A 22,465-nucleotide genomic window follows, 5' to 3' on the forward strand; every position below is an offset into this window, starting at 1 on the left:
AAGTTTTCAACTAATGATTGGACAGATGTGTCAGTGGACATATACATTGTTTTACATTTTCAACTAATGATTGGACAGATGTGACAGTGGACATATACAATGTTTTACGTTTTCAGCTAATGATTAGACAGATGTGACAGTGGACACATACATTGTTTTACGTTTTCAGCTAATGATTGGACAGATGTGACAGTGGACACATACATTGTTTTACGTTTTCAGCTAATGATTGGACAGATGTGACAGTGGACACATACATTGTTTTACGTTTTCAGCTAATGATTGGACAGATGTGACAGTGGACACATACATTGTTTTACGTTTTCAACTAATGATCGGACAGATGTGACATTGTTTTAAGTTTTCAACTAATGATTGGACAGATGTGACAGTGGACATATACATTGTTTTAAATTTTCAACTAATGATTGGACAGATGTATCAGTGGACATATACAATGTTTTAAGTTTTCAAGTAATGATTGGACAGATGTGTCAGTGGACATATACATTGTTTTAAATTTTCAACTAATGATTGGACAGATGTGACAGTGGACATATACATTGTTTTAAATTTTCAACTAATGATTGGACAGATGTGTCAGTGGACATATACAATGTTTTAAGTTTTCAACTAATGATTGGACAGATGTGACAGTGGACATATACAATGTTTTAAGTTTTCAGCTAATGATTGGACAGATGTGACAGTGGACATATACAATGTTTTAAGTTTTCAAGTAATGATCGGACAGATGTGACATTGTTTTAAGTTTTCAACTAATGATTGGACAGATGTGACAGTGGACATATACATTGTTTTAAATTTTCAACTAATGATTGGACAGATGTGTCAGTGGACATATACAATGTTTTAAGTTTTCAAGTAATGATTGGACAGATGTGTCAGTGGACATATACATTGTTTTAAGTTTTCAACTAATGATTGGACAGATGTGTCAGTGGACATATACAATGTTTTAAGTTTTCAACTAATGATTGGACAGATGTGACAGTGGACATATACAATGTTTTTAAGTTTTCAACTAATGATTGGACAGATGTGTCAGTGGACATATACATTGTTTTAAGTTTTCAACTAATGATTGGACAGATGTGACAGTGGACATATACATTGTTTTAAGTTTTCAACTAATGATTGGACAGATGTGTCAGTGGACATATACATTGTTTTAAGTTTTCAACTAATGATTGGACAAATGTGACAGTGGACATATACAATGTTTTAAGTTTTCAACTAATGATTGGACAGATGTGACAGTGGACATATACAATGTTTTAAGTTTTCAGCTAATGATAGGACAGATGTGACAGTGGACATATACATTGTTTTAAGTTTTCAACTAATGATTGGACAGATGTGACAGTGGACACATACATTGTTTTACGTTTTCAGCTAATGATTGGACAGATGTGACAGTGGACACATACATTGTTTTAAGTTTTCAACTGATGATTGGACAGATGTGACAGTGGACATATACATTGTTTTAAGTTTTCAACTAATGATTGGACAGATGTGACAGTGGACATATACATTGTTTTAAGTTTTCAGCTAATGATAGGACAGATGTGACAGTGGACATATACATTGTTTTAAGTTTTCAGCTAATGATAGGACAGATGTGACAGTGGACATATACATTGTTTTAAGTTTTCAGCTAATGATAGGACAGATGTGACAGTGGACATATACGTTTTAAGTTTTCAGCTAATGATTGGACAGATGTGACAGTGGACATATACGTTTTAAGTTTTCAGCTAATGATTGGACAGATGTGACAGTGGACACATACATTGTTTTACGTTTTCAGCTAATGATTGGACAGATGTGACAGTGGACACATACATTGTTTTAAGTTTTCAACTAATGATTGGACAGATGTCACAGTGGACATATACATTGTTTTAAGTTTTCAACTAATGATCGGACAGATGTGACATTGTTTTAAGTTTTCAACTAATGATTGGACAGATGTGACATTGTTTTAAGTTTTCAGCTAATGATTGGACAGATGTGACAGTGGACACATACATTGTTTTAAGTTTTCAACTAATGATCGGACAGATGTGACATTGTTTTAAGTTTTCAACTAATGATTGGACAGATGTGACAGTGGACATATACATTGTTTTAAATTTTCAACTAATGATTGGACAGATGTGTCAGTGGACATATACATTGTTTTAAATTTTCAACTAATGATTGGACAGATGTGACAGTGGACATACACATTGTTTTAAATTTTCAACTAATGATTGGACAGATGTGACAGTGGACACATACATTGTTTTAAATTTTCAACTAATGATTGGACAGATGTGACAGTGGACATATACATTGTTTTATATTTTCAACTAATGATTGGACAGATGTGACAGTGGACATATACATTGTTTTAAATTTTCAACTAATGATTGGACAGATGTGACAGTGGACATATACAATGTTTTAAGTTTTCAGCTAATGATAGGACAGATGTGACAGTGGACATATACAATGTTTTAAGTTTTCAGCTAATGATTGGACAGATGTGACAGTGGACATATACATGTTTAAGTTTCAACTAATGATATGGCCAGATGTTGTGTGAAAGGGAACATATACAATGTTTTAGTTTTCAGCTAAATGATTGGACAGATGTGACAGTGGACTATACAATGTTTAAGTTTTCACTAATGATTGGACAGATGTGACAGTAAGCATATACATGTTTTAAAGTTTCAACTCATGATTCGACAGATGTGATCAGTGGACATATAGCATGTTTTAAGATTTTCAACTACTGATTGGGACAGATGTGTACAGGGGACATATACATGTTTTAAGGTTTCAACTAATGAGTTGGACAGATGTGACCGTGGACATATACCATGTTTTAAGTTGTCAACTAATGATTGGACAGATGTGACAGTGGACATATACAATGTTTTAAGTTTTCAACTAATGATTGGACAGATGTGTCAGTGGACATATACAATGTTTTAAGTTTTCAACTAATGATTGGACAGATGTGACAGTGGACATATACAATGTTTTAAGTTTTCAGCTAATGATTGGACAGATGTGACAGTGGACATATACAATGTTTTAAGTTTTCAACTAATGATTGGACAGATGTGACAGTGGACATATACAATGTTTTAAGTTTTCAACTAATGATTGGACAGATGTGACAGTGGACATATACATTGTTTTAAGTTTTCAACTAATGATAGGACAGATGTGACAGTGGACATATACAATGTTTTAAGTTTTCAGCTAATGATAGGACAGATGTGACAGTGGACATATACAATGTTTTAAGTTTTCAGCTAATGATTGGACAGATGTGACAGTGGACATATACAATGTTTTAAGTTTTCAACTAATGATTGGACAGATGTGACAGTGGACATATACAATGTTTTAAGTTTTCAGCTAATGATTGGACAGATGTGACAGTGGACATATACAATGTTTTAAGTTTTCAACTAATGATTGGACAGATGTGTCAGTGGACATATACAATGTTTTAAGTTTTCAACTAATGATTGGACAGATGTGACAGTGGACATATACAATGTTTTTAAGTTTTCAGCTAATGATTGGACAGATGTGACAGTGGACATATACAATGTTTTAAGTTTTCAACTAATGATTGGACAGATGTGTCAGTGGACATATACATTGTTTTACATTTTCAACTAATGATTGGACAGATGTGACAGTGGACATATACAATGTTTTACGTTTTCAGCTAATGATTAGACAGATGTGACAGTGGACACATACATTGTTTTACGTTTTCAGCTAATGATTGGACAGATGTGACAGTGGACACATACATTGTTTTACGTTTTCAGCTAATGATTGGACAGATGTGACAGTGGACACATACATTGTTTTACGTTTTCAACTAATGATCGGACAGATGTGACAGTGGACATATACATTGTTTTAAATTTTCAACTAATGATTGGACAGATGTATCAGTGGACATATACAATGTTTTAAGTTTTCAAGTAATGATTGGACAGATGTGTCAGTGGACATATACATTGTTTTAAATTTTCAACTAATGATTGGACAGATGTGACAGTGGACATATACATTGTTTTAAATTTTCAACTAATGATTGGACAGATGTGTCAGTGGACATATACAATGTTTTAAGTTTTCAACTAATGATTGGACAGATGTGACAGTGGACATATACAATGTTTTAAGTTTTCAGCTAATGATTGGACAGATGTGACAGTGGACATATACAATGTTTTAAGTTTTCAAGTAATGATTGGACAGATGTGTCAGTGGACATATACATTGTTTTAAATTTTCAACTAATGATTGGACAGATGTGTCAGTGCACATATACAATGTTTTAAGTTTTCAACTAATGATCGGACAGATGTGACATTGTTTTAAGTTTTCAACTAATGATTGGACAGATGTGACAGTGGACATATACATTGTTTTAAATTTTCAACTAATGATTGGACAGATGTGTCAGTGGACATATACAATGTTTTAAGTTTTCAAGTAATGATTGGACAGATGTGTCAGTGGACATATACATTGTTTTAAGTTTTCAACTAATGATTGGACAGATGTGTCAGTGGACATATACAATGTTTTAAGTTTTCAACTAATGATTGGACAGATGTGACAGTGGACATATACAATGTTTTTAAGTTTTCAACTAATGATTGGACAGATGTGACAGTGGACATATACATTGTTTTAAGTTTTCAACTAATGATTGGACAGATGTGACAGTGGACATATACAATGTTTTAAGTTTTCAACTAATGATTGGACAGATGTGTCAGTGGACATATACATTGTTTTAAGTTTTCAACTAATGATTGGACAGATGTGTCAGTGGACATATACATTGTTTTAAGTTTTCAACTAATGATTGGACAAATGTGACAGTGGACATATACAATGTTTTAAGTTTTCAACTAATGATTGGACAGATGTGACAGTGGACATATACAATGTTTTAAGTTTTCAACTAATGATTGGACAGATGTGACAGTGGACATATACAATGTTTTAAGTTTTCAGCTAATGATAGGACAGATGTGACAGTGGACATATACATTGTTTTAAGTTTTCAACTAATGATTGGACAGATGTGACAGTGGACACATACATTGTTTTACGTTTTCAGCTAATGATTGGACAGATGTGACAGTGGACACATACATTGTTTTAAGTTTTCAGCTAATGATTGGACAGATGTGACAGTGGACACATACATTGTTTTAAGTTTTCAACTGATGATTGGACAGATGTGACAGTGGACATATACATTGTTTTAAGTTTTCAACTAATGATTGGACAGATGTGACAGTGGACATATACATTGTTTTAAGTTTTCAGCTAATGATAGGACAGATGTGACAGTGGACATATACATTGTTTTAAGTTTTCAGCTAATGATAGGACAGATGTGACAGTGGACATATACATTGTTTTAAGTTTTCAGCTAATGATAGGACAGATGTGACAGTGGACATATACGTTTTAAGTTTTCAGCTAATGATTGGACAGATGTGACAGTGGACATATACGTTTTAAGTTTTCAGCTAATGATTGGACAGATGTGACAGTGGACACATACATTGTTTTACGTTTTCAGCTAATGATTGGACAGATGTGACAGTGGACACATACATTGTTTTAAGTTTTCAACTAATGATTGGACAGATGTCACAGTGGACATATACATTGTTTTAAGTTTTCAACTAATGATCGGACAGATGTGACATTGTTTTAAGTTTTCAACTAATGATTGGACAGATGTGACAGTGGACATATACATTGTTTTAAATTTTCAACTAATGATTGGACAGATGTGTCAGTGGACATATACATTGTTTTAAATTTTCAACTAATGATTGGACAGATTTGACAGTGGACATACACATTGTTTTAAATTTTCAACTAATGATTGGACAGATGTGACAGTGGACACATACATTGTTTTAAATTTTCAACTAATGATTGGACAGATGTGACAGTGGACATATACATTGTTTTATATTTTCAACTAATGATTGGACAGATGTGACAGTGGACATATACATTGTTTTAAATTTTCAACTAATGATTGGACAGATGTGACAGTGGACATATACAATGTTTTAAGTTTTCAGCTAATGATAGGACAGATGTGACAGTGGACATATACAATGTTTTACGTTTTCAGCTAATGATTGGACAGATGTGACAGTGGACACATACATTGTTTTACGTTTGCAGCTAATGATTGGACAGATGTGACAGTGGACACATACATTGTTTTACGTTTTCAACTAATGATTGGACAGATGTGTCAGTGGACATATACATTGTTTTACATTTTCAACTAATGATTGGACAGATGTGACAGTGGACATATACAATGTTTTAAGTTTTCAGCTAATGATAGGACAGATGTGACAGTGGACACATACAATGTTTTACGTTTTCAGCTAATGATTGGACAGATGTGACAGTGGACACATACATTGTTTTAAGTTTTCAGCTAATGATAGGACAGATGTGACAGTGGACACATACATTGTTTTACGTTTTCAGCTAATGATAGGACAGATGTGACAGTGGACACATACATTGTTTTACGTTTTCAGCTAATGATAGGACAGATGTGACAGTGGACACATACATTGTTTTACGTTTTCAGCTAATGATTGGACAGATGTGACAGTGGACACATACATTGTTTTAAGTTTTCAGCTAATGATTGGACAGATGTGACAGTGGACATATACATTGTGTTAAGTTTTCAGCTAATGATTGGACAGATGTGACAGTGGACATATACACTGTTTTAAGTTTTCAGCTAATGATTGGACAGATGTGACAGTGGACATATACATTGTTTTAAGTTTTCAACTAATGATTGGACAGATGTGTCAGTGGACATATACAATGTTTTAAGTTTTCAACTAATGATTGGACAGATGTGACAGTGGACATATACATTCTTTTAAGTTTTCAGCTAATGATTGGACAGATGTGACAGTGGACACATACATTGTTTTAAGTTTTCAACTGATGATTGGACAGATGTGACAGTGGACATATACATTGTTTTAAGTTTTCAACTAATGATTGGACAGATGTGACAGTGGACATATACATTGTTTTAAGTTTTCAGCTAATGATAGGACAGATGTGACAGTGGACATATACATTGTTTTAAGTTTTCAGCTAATGATAGGACAGATGTGACAGTGGACATATACATTGTTTTACGTTTTCAGCTAATGATTGGACAGATGTGACAGTGGACATATACATTGTTTTAAGTTTTCAGCTAATGATAGGACAGATGTGACAGTGGACATATACAATGTTTTACGTTTTCAGCTAATGATTGGACAGATGTGACAGTGGACACATACATTGTTTTACGTTTGCAGCTAATGATTGGACAGATGTGACAGTGGACACATACATTGTTTTACGTTTTCAACTAATGATTGGACAGATGTGACAGTGGACATATACATTGTTTTAAGTTTTCAGCTAATGATAGGACAGATGTGACAGTGGACATATACGTTTTAAGTTTTCAGCTAATGATTGGACAGATGTGACAGTGGACATATACGTTTTAAGTTTTCAGCTAATGATTGGACAGATGTGACAGTGGACACATACATTGTTTTACGTTTTCAGCTAATGATTGGACAGATGTGACAGTGGACACATACATTGTTTTAAGTTTTCAACTAATGATTGGACAGATGTCACAGTGGACATATACATTGTTTTAAGTTTTCAACTAATGATCGGACAGATGTGACATTGTTTTAAGTTTTCAACTAATGATTGGACAGATGTGACAGTGGACATATACATTGTTTTAAATTTTCAACTAATGATTGGACAGATGTGTCAGTGGACATATACATTGTTTTAAATTTTCAACTAATGATTGGACAGATTTGACAGTGGACATACACATTGTTTTAAATTTTCAACTAATGATTGGACAGATGTGACAGTGGACACATACATTGTTTTAAATTTTCAACTAATGATTGGACAGATGTGACAGTGGACATATACATTGTTTTATATTTTCAACTAATGATTGGACAGATGTGACAGTGGACATATACATTGTTTTAAATTTTCAACTAATGATTGGACAGATGTGACAGTGGACATATACAATGTTTTAAGTTTTCAGCTAATGATAGGACAGATGTGACAGTGGACATATACAATGTTTTACGTTTTCAGCTAATGATTGGACAGATGTGACAGTGGACACATACATTGTTTTACGTTTGCAGCTAATGATTGGACAGATGTGACAGTGGACACATACATTGTTTTACGTTTTCAACTAATGATTGGACAGATGTGTCAGTGGACATATACATTGTTTTACATTTTCAACTAATGATTGGACAGATGTGACAGTGGACATATACAATGTTTTAAGTTTTCAGCTAATGATAGGACAGATGTGACAGTGGACACATACAATGTTTTACGTTTTCAGCTAATGATTGGACAGATGTGACAGTGGACACATACATTGTTTTAAGTTTTCAGCTAATGATAGGACAGATGTGACAGTGGACACATACATTGTTTTACGTTTTCAGCTAATGATAGGACAGATGTGACAGTGGACACATACATTGTTTTACGTTTTCAGCTAATGATAGGACAGATGTGACAGTGGACACATACATTGTTTTACGTTTTCAGCTAATGATTGGACAGATGTGACAGTGGACACATACATTGTTTTAAGTTTTCAGCTAATGATTGGACAGATGTGACAGTGGACATATACATTGTTTTAAGTTTTCAACTAATGATTGGACAGATGTGTCAGTGGACATATACAATGTTTTAAGTTTTCAACTAATGATTGGACAGATGTGACAGTGGACATATACATTCTTTTAAGTTTTCAGCTAATGATTGGACAGATGTGACAGTGGACACATACATTGTTTTAAGTTTTCAACTGATGATTGGACAGATGTGACAGTGGACATATACATTGTTTTAAGTTTTCAACTAATGATTGGACAGATGTGACAGTGGACATATACATTGTTTTAAGTTTTCAGCTAATGATAGGACAGATGTGACAGTGGACATATACATTGTTTTAAGTTTTCAGCTAATGATAGGACAGATGTGACAGTGGACATATACATTGTTTTACGTTTTCAGCTAATGATTGGACAGATGTGACAGTGGACATATACATTGTTTTAAGTTTTCAGCTAATGATAGGACAGATGTGACAGTGGACATATACAATGTTTTACGTTTTCAGCTAATGATTGGACAGATGTGACAGTGGACACATACATTGTTTTACGTTTGCAGCTAATGATTGGACAGATGTGACAGTGGACACATACATTGTTTTACGTTTTCAACTAATGATTGGACAGATGTGTCAGTGGACATATACATTGTTTTACATTTTCAACTAATGATTGGACAGATGTGACAGTGGACATATACAATGTTTTAAGTTTTCAGCTAATGATAGGACAGATGTGACAGTGGACACATACAATGTTTTACGTTTTCAGCTAATGATTGGACAGATGTGACAGTGGACACATACATTGTTTTAAGTTTTCAGCTAATGATAGGACAGATGTGACAGTGGACACATACATTGTTTTACGTTTTCAGCTAATGATAGGACAGATGTGACAGTGGACACATACATTGTTTTACGTTTTCAGCTAATGATAGGACAGATGTGACAGTGGACACATACATTGTTTTACGTTTTCAGCTAATGATTGGACAGATGTGACAGTGGACACATACATTGTTTTAAGTTTTCAGCTAATGATTGGACAGATGTGACAGTGGACATATACATTGTGTTAAGTTTTCAGCTAATGATTGGACAGATGTGACAGTGGACATATACACTGTTTTAAGTTTTCAGCTAATGATTGGACAGATGTGACAGTGGACATATACATTGTTTTAAGTTTTCAACTAATGATTGGACAGATGTGTCAGTGGACATATACAATGTTTTAAGTTTTCAACTAATGATTGGACAGATGTGACAGTGGACATATACATTCTTTTAAGTTTTCAGCTAATGATTGGACAGATGTGACAGTGGACACATACATTGTTTTAAGTTTTCAACTGATGATTGGACAGATGTGACAGTGGACATATACATTGTTTTAAGTTTTCAACTAATGATTGGACAGATGTGACAGTGGACATATACATTGTTTTAAGTTTTCAGCTAATGATAGGACAGATGTGACAGTGGACATATACATTGTTTTAAGTTTTCAGCTAATGATAGGACAGATGTGACAGTGGACATATACATTGTTTTAAGTTTTCAGCTAATGATAGGACAGATGTGACAGTGGACATATACGTTTTAAGTTTTCAGCTAATGATTGGACAGATGTGACAGTGGACATATACGTTTTAAGTTTTCAGCTAATGATTGGACAGATGTGACAGTGGACACATACATTGTTTTACGTTTTCAGCTAATGATTGGACAGATGTGACAGTGGACACATACATTGTTTTAAGTTTTCAACTAATGATTGGACAGATGTCACAGTGGACATATACATTGTTTTAAGTTTTCAACTAATGATCGGACAGATGTGACATTGTTTTAAGTTTTCAACTAATGATTGGACAGATGTGACAGTGGACATATACATTGTTTTAAATTTTCAACTAATGATTGGACAGATGTGTCAGTGGACATATACATTGTTTTAAATTTTCAACTAATGATTGGACAGATGTGACAGTGGACATACACATTGTTTTAAATTTTCAACTAATGATTGGACAGATGTGACAGTGGACACATACATTGTTTTAAATTTTCAACTAATGATTGGACAGATGTGACAGTGGACATATACATTGTTTTATATTTTCAACTAATGATTGGACAGATGTGACAGTGGACATATACATTGTTTTAAATTTTCAACTAATGATTGGACAGATGTGACAGTGGACATATACAATGTTTTAAGTTTTCAGCTAATGATAGGACAGATGTGACAGTGGACATATACAATGTTTTACGTTTTCAGCTAATGATTGGACAGATGTGACAGTGGACACATACATTGTTTTACGTTTGCAGCTAATGATTGGACAGATGTGACAGTGGACATATACAATGTTTTAAGTTTTCAGCTAATGATAGGACAGATGTGACAGTGGACATATACATTGTTTTACATTTTCAACTAATGATTGGACAGATGTGACAGTGGACACATACATTGTTTTACGTTTGCAGCTAATGATTGGACAGATGTGTCAGTGGACATATACATTGTTTTACATTTTCAACTAATGATTGGACAGATGTGACAGTGGACATATACATTGTTTTAAATTTTCAACTAATGATTGGACAGATGTGACAGTGGACATATACAATGTTTTAAGTTTTCAGCTAATGATAGGACAGATGTGACAGTGGACACATACAATGTTTTACGTTTTCAGCTAATGATTGGACAGATGTGACAGTGGACACATACATTGTTTTACGTTTTCAGCTAATGATTGGACAGATGTGACAGTGGACACATACATTGTTTTAAGTTTTCAACTAATGATCGGACAGATGTGACATTGTTTTAAGTTTTCAACTAATGATCGGACAGATGTGACATTGTTTTAAGTTTTCAACTAATGATTGGACAGATGTGTCAGTGGACATATACAATGTTTTAAGTTTTCAACTAATGATCGGACAGATGTGACAGTGGACATATACAATGTTTTAAGTTTTCAACTAATGATTGGACAGATGTGACAGTGGACATATACAATGTTTTAAGTTTTCAACTAATGATTGGACAGATGTGACAGTGGACATATACAATGTTTTAAGTTTTCAACTAATGATTGGACAGATGTGACAGTGGACATATACAATGTTTTAAGTTTTCAACTAATGATTGGACAGATGTGACAGTGGACATATACATTGTTTTAAGTTTTCAACTAATGATTGGACAGATGTGACATTGTTTTAAGTTTTCAACTAATGATTGGACAGATGTGACAGTGGACATATACATTGTTTTAAGTTTTCAACTAATGATTGGACAGATGTGACAGTGGACATATACAATGTTTTAAGTTTTCAGCTAATGATTGGACAGATGTGTCAGTGGACATATACATTGTTTTAAGTTTTCAACTAATGATTGGACAGATGTGACAGTGGACATATACAATGTTTTAAGTTTTCAGCTAATGATTGGACAGATGTGACAGTGGACATATACAATGTTTTAAGTTTTCAACTAATGATTGGACAGATGTGACAGTGGACATATACAATGTTTTAAGTTTTCAACTAATGATTGGACAGATGTGACATTGTTTTAAGTTTTCAACTAATGATTGGACAGATGTGACAGTGGACATATACATTGTTTTAAGTTTTCAACTAATGATTGGACAGATGTGACAGTGGACATATACAATGTTTTAAGTTTTCAGCTAATGATTGGACAGATGTGACAGTGGACATATACATTGTTTTAAGTTTTCAACTAATGATTGGACAGATGTGACAGTGGACATATACATTGTTTTAAGTTTTCAACTAATGATTGGACAGATGTGACAGTGGACATATACAATGTTTTAAGTTTTCAACTAATGATCGGACAGATGTGACAGTGGACATATACAATGTTTTAAGTTTTCAGCTAATGATTGGACAGATGTGACAGTGGACATATACATTGTTTTAAGTTTTCAGCTAATGATTGGACAGATGTGACAGTGGACATATACATTGTTTTAAGTTTTCAACTAATGATTGGACAGATGTGACAGTGGACATATACATTGTTTTAAGTTTTCAGCTAATGATTGGACAGATGTGACAGTGGACATATACATTGTTTTAAGTTTTCAACTAATGATTGGACAGATGTGACAGTGGACATATACATTGTTTTAAGTTTTCAACTAATGATTGGACAGATGTGACAGTGGACATATACAATGTTTTAAGTTTTCAGCTAATGATTGGACAGATGTGTCAGTGGACATATACATTGTTTTAAGTTTTCAGCTAATGATTGGACAGATGTGACAGTGGACATATACATTGTTTTAAGTTTTCAACTAATGATTGGACAGATGTGACAGTGGACATATACATTGTTTTAAGTTTTCAACTAATGATTGGACAGATGTGACAGTGGACATATACAATGTTTTAAGTTTTCAGCTAATGATTGGACAGATGTGTCAGTGGACATATACATTGTTTTAAGTTTTCAACTAATGATTGGACAGATGTGACAGTGGACATATACAATGTTTTAAGTTTTCAACTAATGATTGGACAGATGTGACAGTGGACATATACATTGTTTTAAGTTTTCAACTAATGATTGGACAGATGTGACAGTGGACATATACATTGTTTTAAGTTTTCAACTAATGATTGGACAGATGTGACAGTGGACATATACATTGTTTTAAGTTTTCAACTAATGATTGGACAGATGTGACAGTGGACATATACATTGTTTTAAGTTTTCAACTAATGATTGGACAGATGTGACAGTGGACATATACATTGTTTTAAGTTTTCAGCTAATGATTGGACAGATGTGTCAGTGGACATATACAATGTTTTAAGTTTTCAGCTAATGATTGGACAGATGTGACAGTGGACATATACATTGTTTTAAGTTTTCAACTAATGATTGGACAGATGTGACAGTGGACATATACATTGTTTTAAGTTTTCAACTAATGATTGGACAGATGTGACAGTGGACATATACAATGTTTTAAGTTTTCAGCTAATGATTGGACAGATGTGTCAGTGGACATATACATTGTTTTAAGTTTTCAACTAATGATTGGACAGATGTGACAGTGGACATATACAATGTTTTAAGTTTTCAGCTAATGATTGGACAGATGTGACAGTGGACATATACAATGTTTTAAGTTTTCAACTAATGATTGGACAGATGTGACAGTGGACATATACAATGTTTTAAGTTTTCAACTAATGATTGGACAGATGTGACATTGTTTTAAGTTTTCAACTAATGATTGGACAGATGTGACAGTGGACATATACATTGTTTTAAGTTTTCAACTAATGATTGGACAGATGTGACAGTGGACATATACAATGTTTTAAGTTTTCAGCTAATGATTGGACAGATGTGACAGTGGACATATACATTGTTTTAAGTTTTCAACTAATGATTGGACAGATGTGACAGTGGACATATACATTGTTTTAAGTTTTCAACTAATGATTGGACAGATGTGACAGTGGACATATACAATGTTTTAAGTTTTCAACTAATGATCGGACAGATGTGACAGTGGACATATACAATGTTTTAAGTTTTCAGCTAATGATTGGACAGATGTGACAGTGGACATATACATTGTTTTAAGTTTTCAGCTAATGATTGGACAGATGTGACAGTGGACATATACATTGTTTTAAGTTTTCAACTAATGATTGGACAGATGTGACAGTGGACATATACATTGTTTTAAGTTTTCAGCTAATGATTGGACAGATGTGACAGTGGACATATACAATGTTTTAAGTTTTCAACTAATGATTGGACAGATGTGACAGTGGACATATACATTGTTTTAAGTTTTCAACTAATGATTGGACAGATGTGACAGTGGACATATACAATGTTTTAAGTTTTCAGCTAATGATTGGACAGATGTGACAGTGGACATATACAATGTTTTAAGTTTTCAACTAATGATCGGACAGATGTGACAGTGGACATATACAATGTTTTAAGTTTTCAACTAATGATCGGACAGATGTGACAGTGGACATATACAATGTTTTAAGTTTTCAACTAATGATTGGACAGATGTGACAGTGGACATATACAATGTTTTAAGTTTTCAACTAATGATTGGACAGATGTGACAGTGGACATATACAATGTTTTAAGTTTTCAACTATCTTAATGATGAACACAACACGCCTTAAAAAGGATTCTCACATGTTTTCGAATCTTTCTTCATAACCTCTTTGGATGTAAAAAGTTCAACTGTATTTGTTTTTTTGCTCTTCCCCCCCTCGTGGTGGTAAAATGAAAGGAAATGGACCGGCCACATGGCTCCTACAGTCTATTGGAACAGGAAATTCCATTGCAATCACAAAATATTTGGTTGTGTTTAACACAATAGTTGGCATAATTTCTCAATTTAAAAAAAAAGAAGGAGCAGAAGAAGGAGCCATGTAATTTGAACATGAGAGTTAAGACAAAGATGACCAGACAAGTTGGAGGAGTTTCTACAGTTCTGGGAGGAGTCATTCCAGTGGCACCCAACAATCCTCCAAAGAGATTTGGTCCCAAAAACTTGTCTGGCAACCATATAGTAGGACAGGAAGCACCAGGACCCTAAAGACTTGGACCTTTGTTCTCCTGCAAAGATATCTGCATCACTGAATACTTCTGACCTTTAACCTCTTGACTCCATGAGATCTTCACAGGTGGCTGTGGACCTCAAAGTCCAAGAACCAAGAGACATGAAGGTCGCTACAGAGATCTACAAGTTCAACACCTTCACCACGTACAGAGACACTTCTGATGGATGAGACCAGGAAGCCACAAAAAGTCTGGATCCAGGACCATCACAAACCCAGGCAATCTGATTCCTCACTCACCTTCTCCCTTTAGCCTCTTGTACAGTGACCTCATCACCTTAGCACTGCCAAAACACTTGAAGCGGTTTCGTATGTTGTCATTGTACAACCCTAAAGTACCAATCTTTAGCACCCTGAGGAGACACAGAATAACATATGATGCAAACAGGAATGAATGAAATCAATTACACTTACTTTTTTTATATAGCACCAAATCACAACATAATTTACCCCAAGGTGCTTCACAAATAAATGAAGGAAAAGTCAATGAAATGTTTAAAAACAATGTTCCTCAAAGAAAGACTGGATGGGAGTTGCATACAGTTTGTCCCCTCCTACAGTGCAGTATATCATGAAACAATTCAATTAATCTTTTGGAATTTCAGTGTGTAAAAGGCAAAGGCGCTGAATACCCATATCTCTGATCCCCCAGATGGCACTGCTTCATGAACCATCATTCATCAATAGCTGATATAACCACATGGGCAAGTGATGACTTTGGGAAACCTTTTTCAAGCACTACAGTGGAGTTACGTTCACAAATACCTAATGTTAACTTTATCTAGATGCTGTGTCTTCAACCACTGGAGTTTCACATGATCAGTCTCCTCCCCTGACTGATACAACCTGCTACCATAGAGTCATCAGAGAACTTTCAGAGACAGCAGGACTCTGCCTAATAGTTGACATGAGATGTGTAGATGGTCCTTGTGAAGTACCCTCTCTGACACACTGTTTCAAGTGTACATACTAAAACCCCTTTCACACTGGGCCAACATAGAGTTGCGTCCTACGGCTGAGTTTATGTAGCCTAATGCCACAATACACCGAGGGACACAAAGGGTGACTCACATTCTGTGGAGACATTCAAGACGAGACTTAAGACACATTTCTTTTCTCAGTACTTCTTTGTCTTTCAGCTGTTCCCGTTAGGGGTCGCCACAGCAGATCAATTGTTTCTGTCTCACCCTGTCTTCTGTATTGTTCTCTGTCTCTCCAACCACCTGCATGTCCTCTCTCAGCACATCCATGAACCTCCTCTTTGGTCTCCCTCTTCTCCTCCTGCCTGGTGGCTCCATCCTCAGCATCCTTCTCCCTATATACCCTGGGTCCCTCCTCTGCACATGTCCAAACCATCTCAATCTCACCTCTCTGACTTTGTCTCCAAACCGTCCCACCTGAGCTGTCCCTCTGATATGTTCATTCCTAATCTTGTCCATTCTTGTCACTCCCAAAGAGAATCTCAACATCTTCAGCTCTGCCTCCTGTCTTTTTGTTAGTGCCACCGTCTCTAAGCCGTCCAACATAGCTGGTCTCACTACTGTTTTGTAAAATTTCTCCTTCACTCTTGCTGATATTCTTCAGTCACAAATCACTCCTGCCACCTTTCTCCACCCACTCCACCCTGCCTGCACTCTCTTCTTCACCTCTCTACCACACTCTCCATTACTTTGAACAGTTGATCCCAAATATTTACCAACTGCCTTTCCACTCTTCATCTTCATAGCAGCCCTCACTTCTTCCTTGCTAATCTCTTTTACTTCCTGATTTACTCTCACCACATCATCCAGCCTTTTCTCTCGCTCATTTTCTTTATTCATCAGCTCTTCAAAATATTCCCTCCACCTTCTCAGCACACACTCCTCACTTGTCAGCACATTACCATGTGCATCTTTTACCACCCTAACCTGCTGCCCATCCTTTCCAGCTCTGTCCCTTTGTCTGGCCAATCGGTACAAGTCCTTTTCTCCTTCTTTACTATTCAACTTCTTGTACAGCTCACAATATGCCTTTTCCTTTGCTTTTGCCACTTCTCTTTTCACCTTACGCTGCATCTCCTTGTACTCCTGTCTACTTTCTTCATCTCTCCGACTATCCCAAAACTTTTTCGCCAACCTCTTTCTCCTTATGCTTTCCTGGACCTCTTCTTTCCACCACCAAGTCTCCTTGTCTTCCTTCCACTGTCCAGATGTCATACCCAGTACTGTCCTAGCTGTCTCCCTCACCACATCTGTAGTACTTTTCCAGTTGTCCAAAATTGCTTCCCCTCCAACTAGTGCTTCTCTCACCTGCTCGCTAAATTTCACACAACAGTCTTCCTCCTTCAGCTTCCACCATCTGATCCTTTGTTGAGCTCTCACTCTCGTCTTCTTCTTTACCTCTAAAATCATCCTACAAATAACCATCCTATGCTGTCTAGTGACACTCTCTCCTGCTACCACCTTACAGTCTCTGATTTCTTTTAGCTTGCATCTCCTATAGAGAATGTAGTCCACCTGTGTGCACCTTCCTCCACTCTTATATGTTACCCTGTGCTCCTCCCTTTTCTTAAAGTAGGTATTCACCACAGCCATTTCCATCCTTTTCGCAAAATCAACTACCATCTGTCCTTCCACATTCCTGTCCTTGATACCATATCTACCCCTTACTTCCTCATCACCTCTGTTACCTTCACCATCATGCCCATTGAAGTCTGCTCCTATCACCACTCTTTCATGCTTGGGCACACTCTCCACCACCTCATCTAACACACTCCAGAAATCTTCTTTCTCCTTCATCTCACAACCTACCTGTGGGGCATATGCACTGATAATATTCATCATCACCCCTTCAATTTCCAACTTCACACTCATCACCCTGTCAGACACTCATTTAACCTCCAACACACTTTTAACATACTCTTCCTTTAAAATGACCCCAACACCAGTTCTCTTCCTGTCCTCACCATGATACAACAACTTGTACCCACCGCCGATGCTCCTGCTCTTACTTCCCTTCCACTTGGTCTCTTGCACACACAATATGTCTACCTTTCTCCTCTCCATCATATCAGCCAGCTCTCTCCCTTTACCAGTCATACTACCAACATTCAAAGTCCCCACTCTCATTTCCACCTTTCTAGTTTTCTTCTTCTCCAACTGTTTGTGGAAACTTTCTCCTCCTCTTCTTCGTCGTCTTCACCCAGCAGTAGCCCAATTTCCACCAGCACCCTGTTGGGCAACAGCACCGGTGGCGAACGTTGTTAACCCGGGCCTCGACCGATCTGGTATAGAAATTCGATTCTTAGTCTACATAGTTGGGTTGGCTTGTTTTACACCGGATGCCCTTCCTGACGCAACCCTCCTCATTTATCCGGGCTTGGGTCCGGCACTCCTATGTACTGACTGCACACCCCATGTGGCTGAGTTTTTCTTTTCTCAGTACTATGGTTAGCATATTGTGTTAACATCCTTTTTCATTCTTTAAATTTTTACTCCTTTATTGTGTTTTTTATCTTTTAATTGTGCTTTTTAATTTTTTTATTCATTTTAAATTGTTTTTGAATTGTTTTGTGTGAAGTGCCTTGGGACGACGCTGTCATGAGTTGGCGCTTTATAAATTGAAATTGAAAGGGCAACACTGTCAGGGTTTGAGTTTTGCCTGCTTTTACTTCTTGGCTTTGTGTTTTTTTCTAGTTCTGTTTTGTTTATTCTCTTGCTGGGGTTTTTCTCTTTGGATCTATGTGTCACTTTCTCTCAGAATCAGAATCAGAAAGGTTTTATTGCCATATGAGTGAACAAGTTCACAACATTAGGAAATTGCTGCGGTACTTGGTGCTAACATAAAAGACAAACGCTGGCTCTTGGTGGTGGGTGTTTCCCTCTCTCTGGCCACACCCTCCTTCTGGGGCGTTCCACGCACACCTGCTCTCAATCTGCACCTCATCACCTGGTGTATTTAAGCTCCTCTTTGTGCCTTACTCCTTCGTCAGATTGTAGTGCCTTGTGCCTCTTTGAAGCTCCGTATCTTGTATTTCCTTGCCTTGCTTCGTTTGCCTCATCGTGTTTTTGACTCCCTGCCTGTGTACCTCGACCATGCCTAAGCCAGATGATTTTGTCACTCTTGCTCCTTTTGAACTGCCTCTCTGTGTACTGACTCCAGCCTGTTAACTGAGTAAACGCTTTAACTCCACTGAGCTGTGAACCTGCGTCTTGCATTCGAGTCCAGACCGTCTTGCCTGTCAAACCTGATAAACGCGAAACGGCCGCAAAAAATTAAACGTTGAATTTTTTCGCTTATTTTTGGCGTATAGCACTTGATGCAGAAAGGAAGTAGTTTTCATGCGAGAGGCAAAGTTACGGTACTTAACGTGAGTGGATGTCACACCCACACAATACCACGCCATGCCAATTTATGATTCCTGCTGTGCTCCACTGTTGCCGAGCTATAAATCACGCAGGATTGTTGTTGAACTTTTTATACCGTAGCACAATGCAGTAAAACTACACTGCTCAAATAACACATGTGAACAATTAAAAGAAAAAAATGCTCATTACAACCTGGCTGCAGCTCATCGGTGCTCTCACCTCCTCAAGTTCTCTCATGATTGTGTTAAATAAAGTCCATTATATAAAGGCTGAGTGGATCCTTGTTATTTGATTGGTGCTTTGTATGTCACATGACATGGATTATTCGTCCCATTTGTGCTGCATTACATTTAGAGTGCAATTTGGTTCCATATGTTTGGTACCATTACACTCTGCACACGCGCACACGCGCACACACACACGCATCCACATACATGCACACACACACGTGCGTGCGCACACAAAGCAAATCCACTGCACTGTCTGGAGGCTGTTAGCAGAACGTTAGAATGAAAAGCTGGACTAATTTCTGATGTGATTTTTTTTTTTTTTTTTTTTTTGCTGCACTGAGGATGTACACAGTCTTTTTTTGGTAGTACACGCACACACAAGCGCCAACCCAGTTGTATGAGCACGCGCACATGCACACACATGGGACAACGACACAAGCCAGATGACGATTCCATTGGGCTAACTGACAGTGCTAATTCTTGTAACACACACACACAAAATCCACTCCGCTGTCAGCCATCTGGATGCATGAAGGACTGTTCAGATGAAAAGATGAAAAGCTGACATGATTTTTGGCTGGACTGAGGAGCTACACAAAGTCTTTTTTGTTTATGCAAGTCCGAAGTCAGTGCACAGCATCACTGGACTACACGTCACAACTTGGACTTCAGCAGAAGTGGAAGGCCAAAATGTAAGTCCCTTTTCTGTTGTTTATAAATTAATACAATATCAAATGACAATGATCTATTTTAGCCGTTATATAAAACAAATAATTAATTTTTTTACATTCTTTCAGTGGAATGAATATTTCATTCGGTGAAAGCTGGAACAAAGCATTAAACTCGGCTGCGCCTCGTTGAATGGTAAATATATGTAGGCTTGAACTCAGAAACATTCATTATTTGTATATTAACTCCTGCTCACAGACCGACCACCAGCATGAGGACATGTCCACATCCAGTTTAACTCCTCACAGAATACATCTCGACATATCCTCACGGATGGATCGTGCGTGTGCGTGATTGCCGCTTGCAGCTCTGCGGCCACAGGAAAAATGATAATCTACATCAGAAATCAGAGAACACAGCTGCAGCACTGCACAAGAAGAAAGAAAAACTAGAAGAGAAATCAGAGTGCACACCTGCAGCTCCACACAAGAATATAAACTAGAAGAGAAATCAGAGCGCACACCTGCAACTCCACACAAAAAGAAATATAAACTAGAAGAGAAATCAGCGCGCACACCTGCAGCACTGCACAAGAATATAAACTAGAAGAGAAATCAAAGCGCACACCTGCAGCTCCACACAAAAATAAATATAAACTAGAAGAGAAATCAGAGCGCACACCTGCAGCTCCACACAAGAATATAAACTAGAAGAGAAATCAGAGCGCACACCTGCAGCTCCACACAAAAATAAATATAAACTAGAAGAGAAATCAGAGCGCACACCTGCAGCTCCACACAAAAAGAAATATAAACTAGAAGAGAAATCAGAGCGCACACCTGCAGCTCCACACAAGAATATAAACTAGAAGAGAAATCAGAGCGCACAACTGCAGCTCCACACAAAAAGAAATATAAACTAGAAGAGAAATCAGAGCGCACAACTGCAGCTCCACACAAAAAGAAATATAAACTAGAAGAGAAATCAGCGCGCACACCTGCAGCACTGCACAAGAATATAAACTAGAAGAGAAATCAAAGCGCACACCTGCAGCTCCACACAAAAATAAATATAAACTAGAAGAGAAATCAGAGCGCACACCTGCAGCTCCACACAAAAATAAATATAAACTAGAAGAGAAATCAGAGCGCACAACTGCAGCTCCACACAAAAATAAATATAAACTAGAAGAGAAATCAGAGCACACAACTGCAGCTCCACACAAAAATAAATATAAACTAGAAGAGAAATCAGAGCGCACAACTGCAGCACTGCACAAGAATATAAACTAGAAGAGAAATCAGAGCACACAACTGCAGCTCCACACAAAAATAAATATAAACTAGAAGAGAAATCAGAGCACACAACTGCAGCTCCACACAAAAATAAATATAAACTAGAAGAGAAATCAGAGCACACAACTGCAGCTCCACACAAAAAGAAATATAAACTAGAAGAGAAATCAGCGCGCACACCTGCAGCACTGCACAAGAATATAAACTAGAAGAGAAATCAAAGCGCACACCTGCAGCTCCACACAAAAATAAATATAAACTAGAAGAGAAATCAGAGCGCACACCTGCAGCTCCACACAAGAATATAAACTAGAAGAGAAATCAGAGCGCACACCTGCAGCTCCACACAAAAATAAATATAAACTAGAAGAGAAATCAGAGCGCACACCTGCAGCTCCACACAAAAAGAAATATAAACTAGAAGAGAAATCA

General features: G+C 36.6%; 1 protein-coding gene across 2 annotated transcripts in view; it reads right to left on the reverse strand.

The window, feature by feature from the left end:
* The window catches only part of mlpha (melanophilin a), a 267,636-nt gene that overhangs the window by 205,996 nt on the left and 39,175 nt on the right, over nt 1-22,465 (reverse strand). For both annotated transcript variants that reach the window (XM_034179775.1, XM_034179785.1), the window contains exon 3: nt 15,734-15,846. In XM_034179775.1, coding sequence (XP_034035666.1) covers nt 15,734-15,846 — 113 coding nt within the window. The remainder of the gene's footprint in view (nt 1-15,733; nt 15,847-22,465) is intronic.

This window comes from Thalassophryne amazonica, chromosome 1 (assembly GCF_902500255.1).
Source record: "Thalassophryne amazonica chromosome 1, fThaAma1.1, whole genome shotgun sequence".
NCBI classification, from domain to species: Eukaryota; Metazoa; Chordata; class Actinopteri; order Batrachoidiformes; family Batrachoididae; genus Thalassophryne; species Thalassophryne amazonica.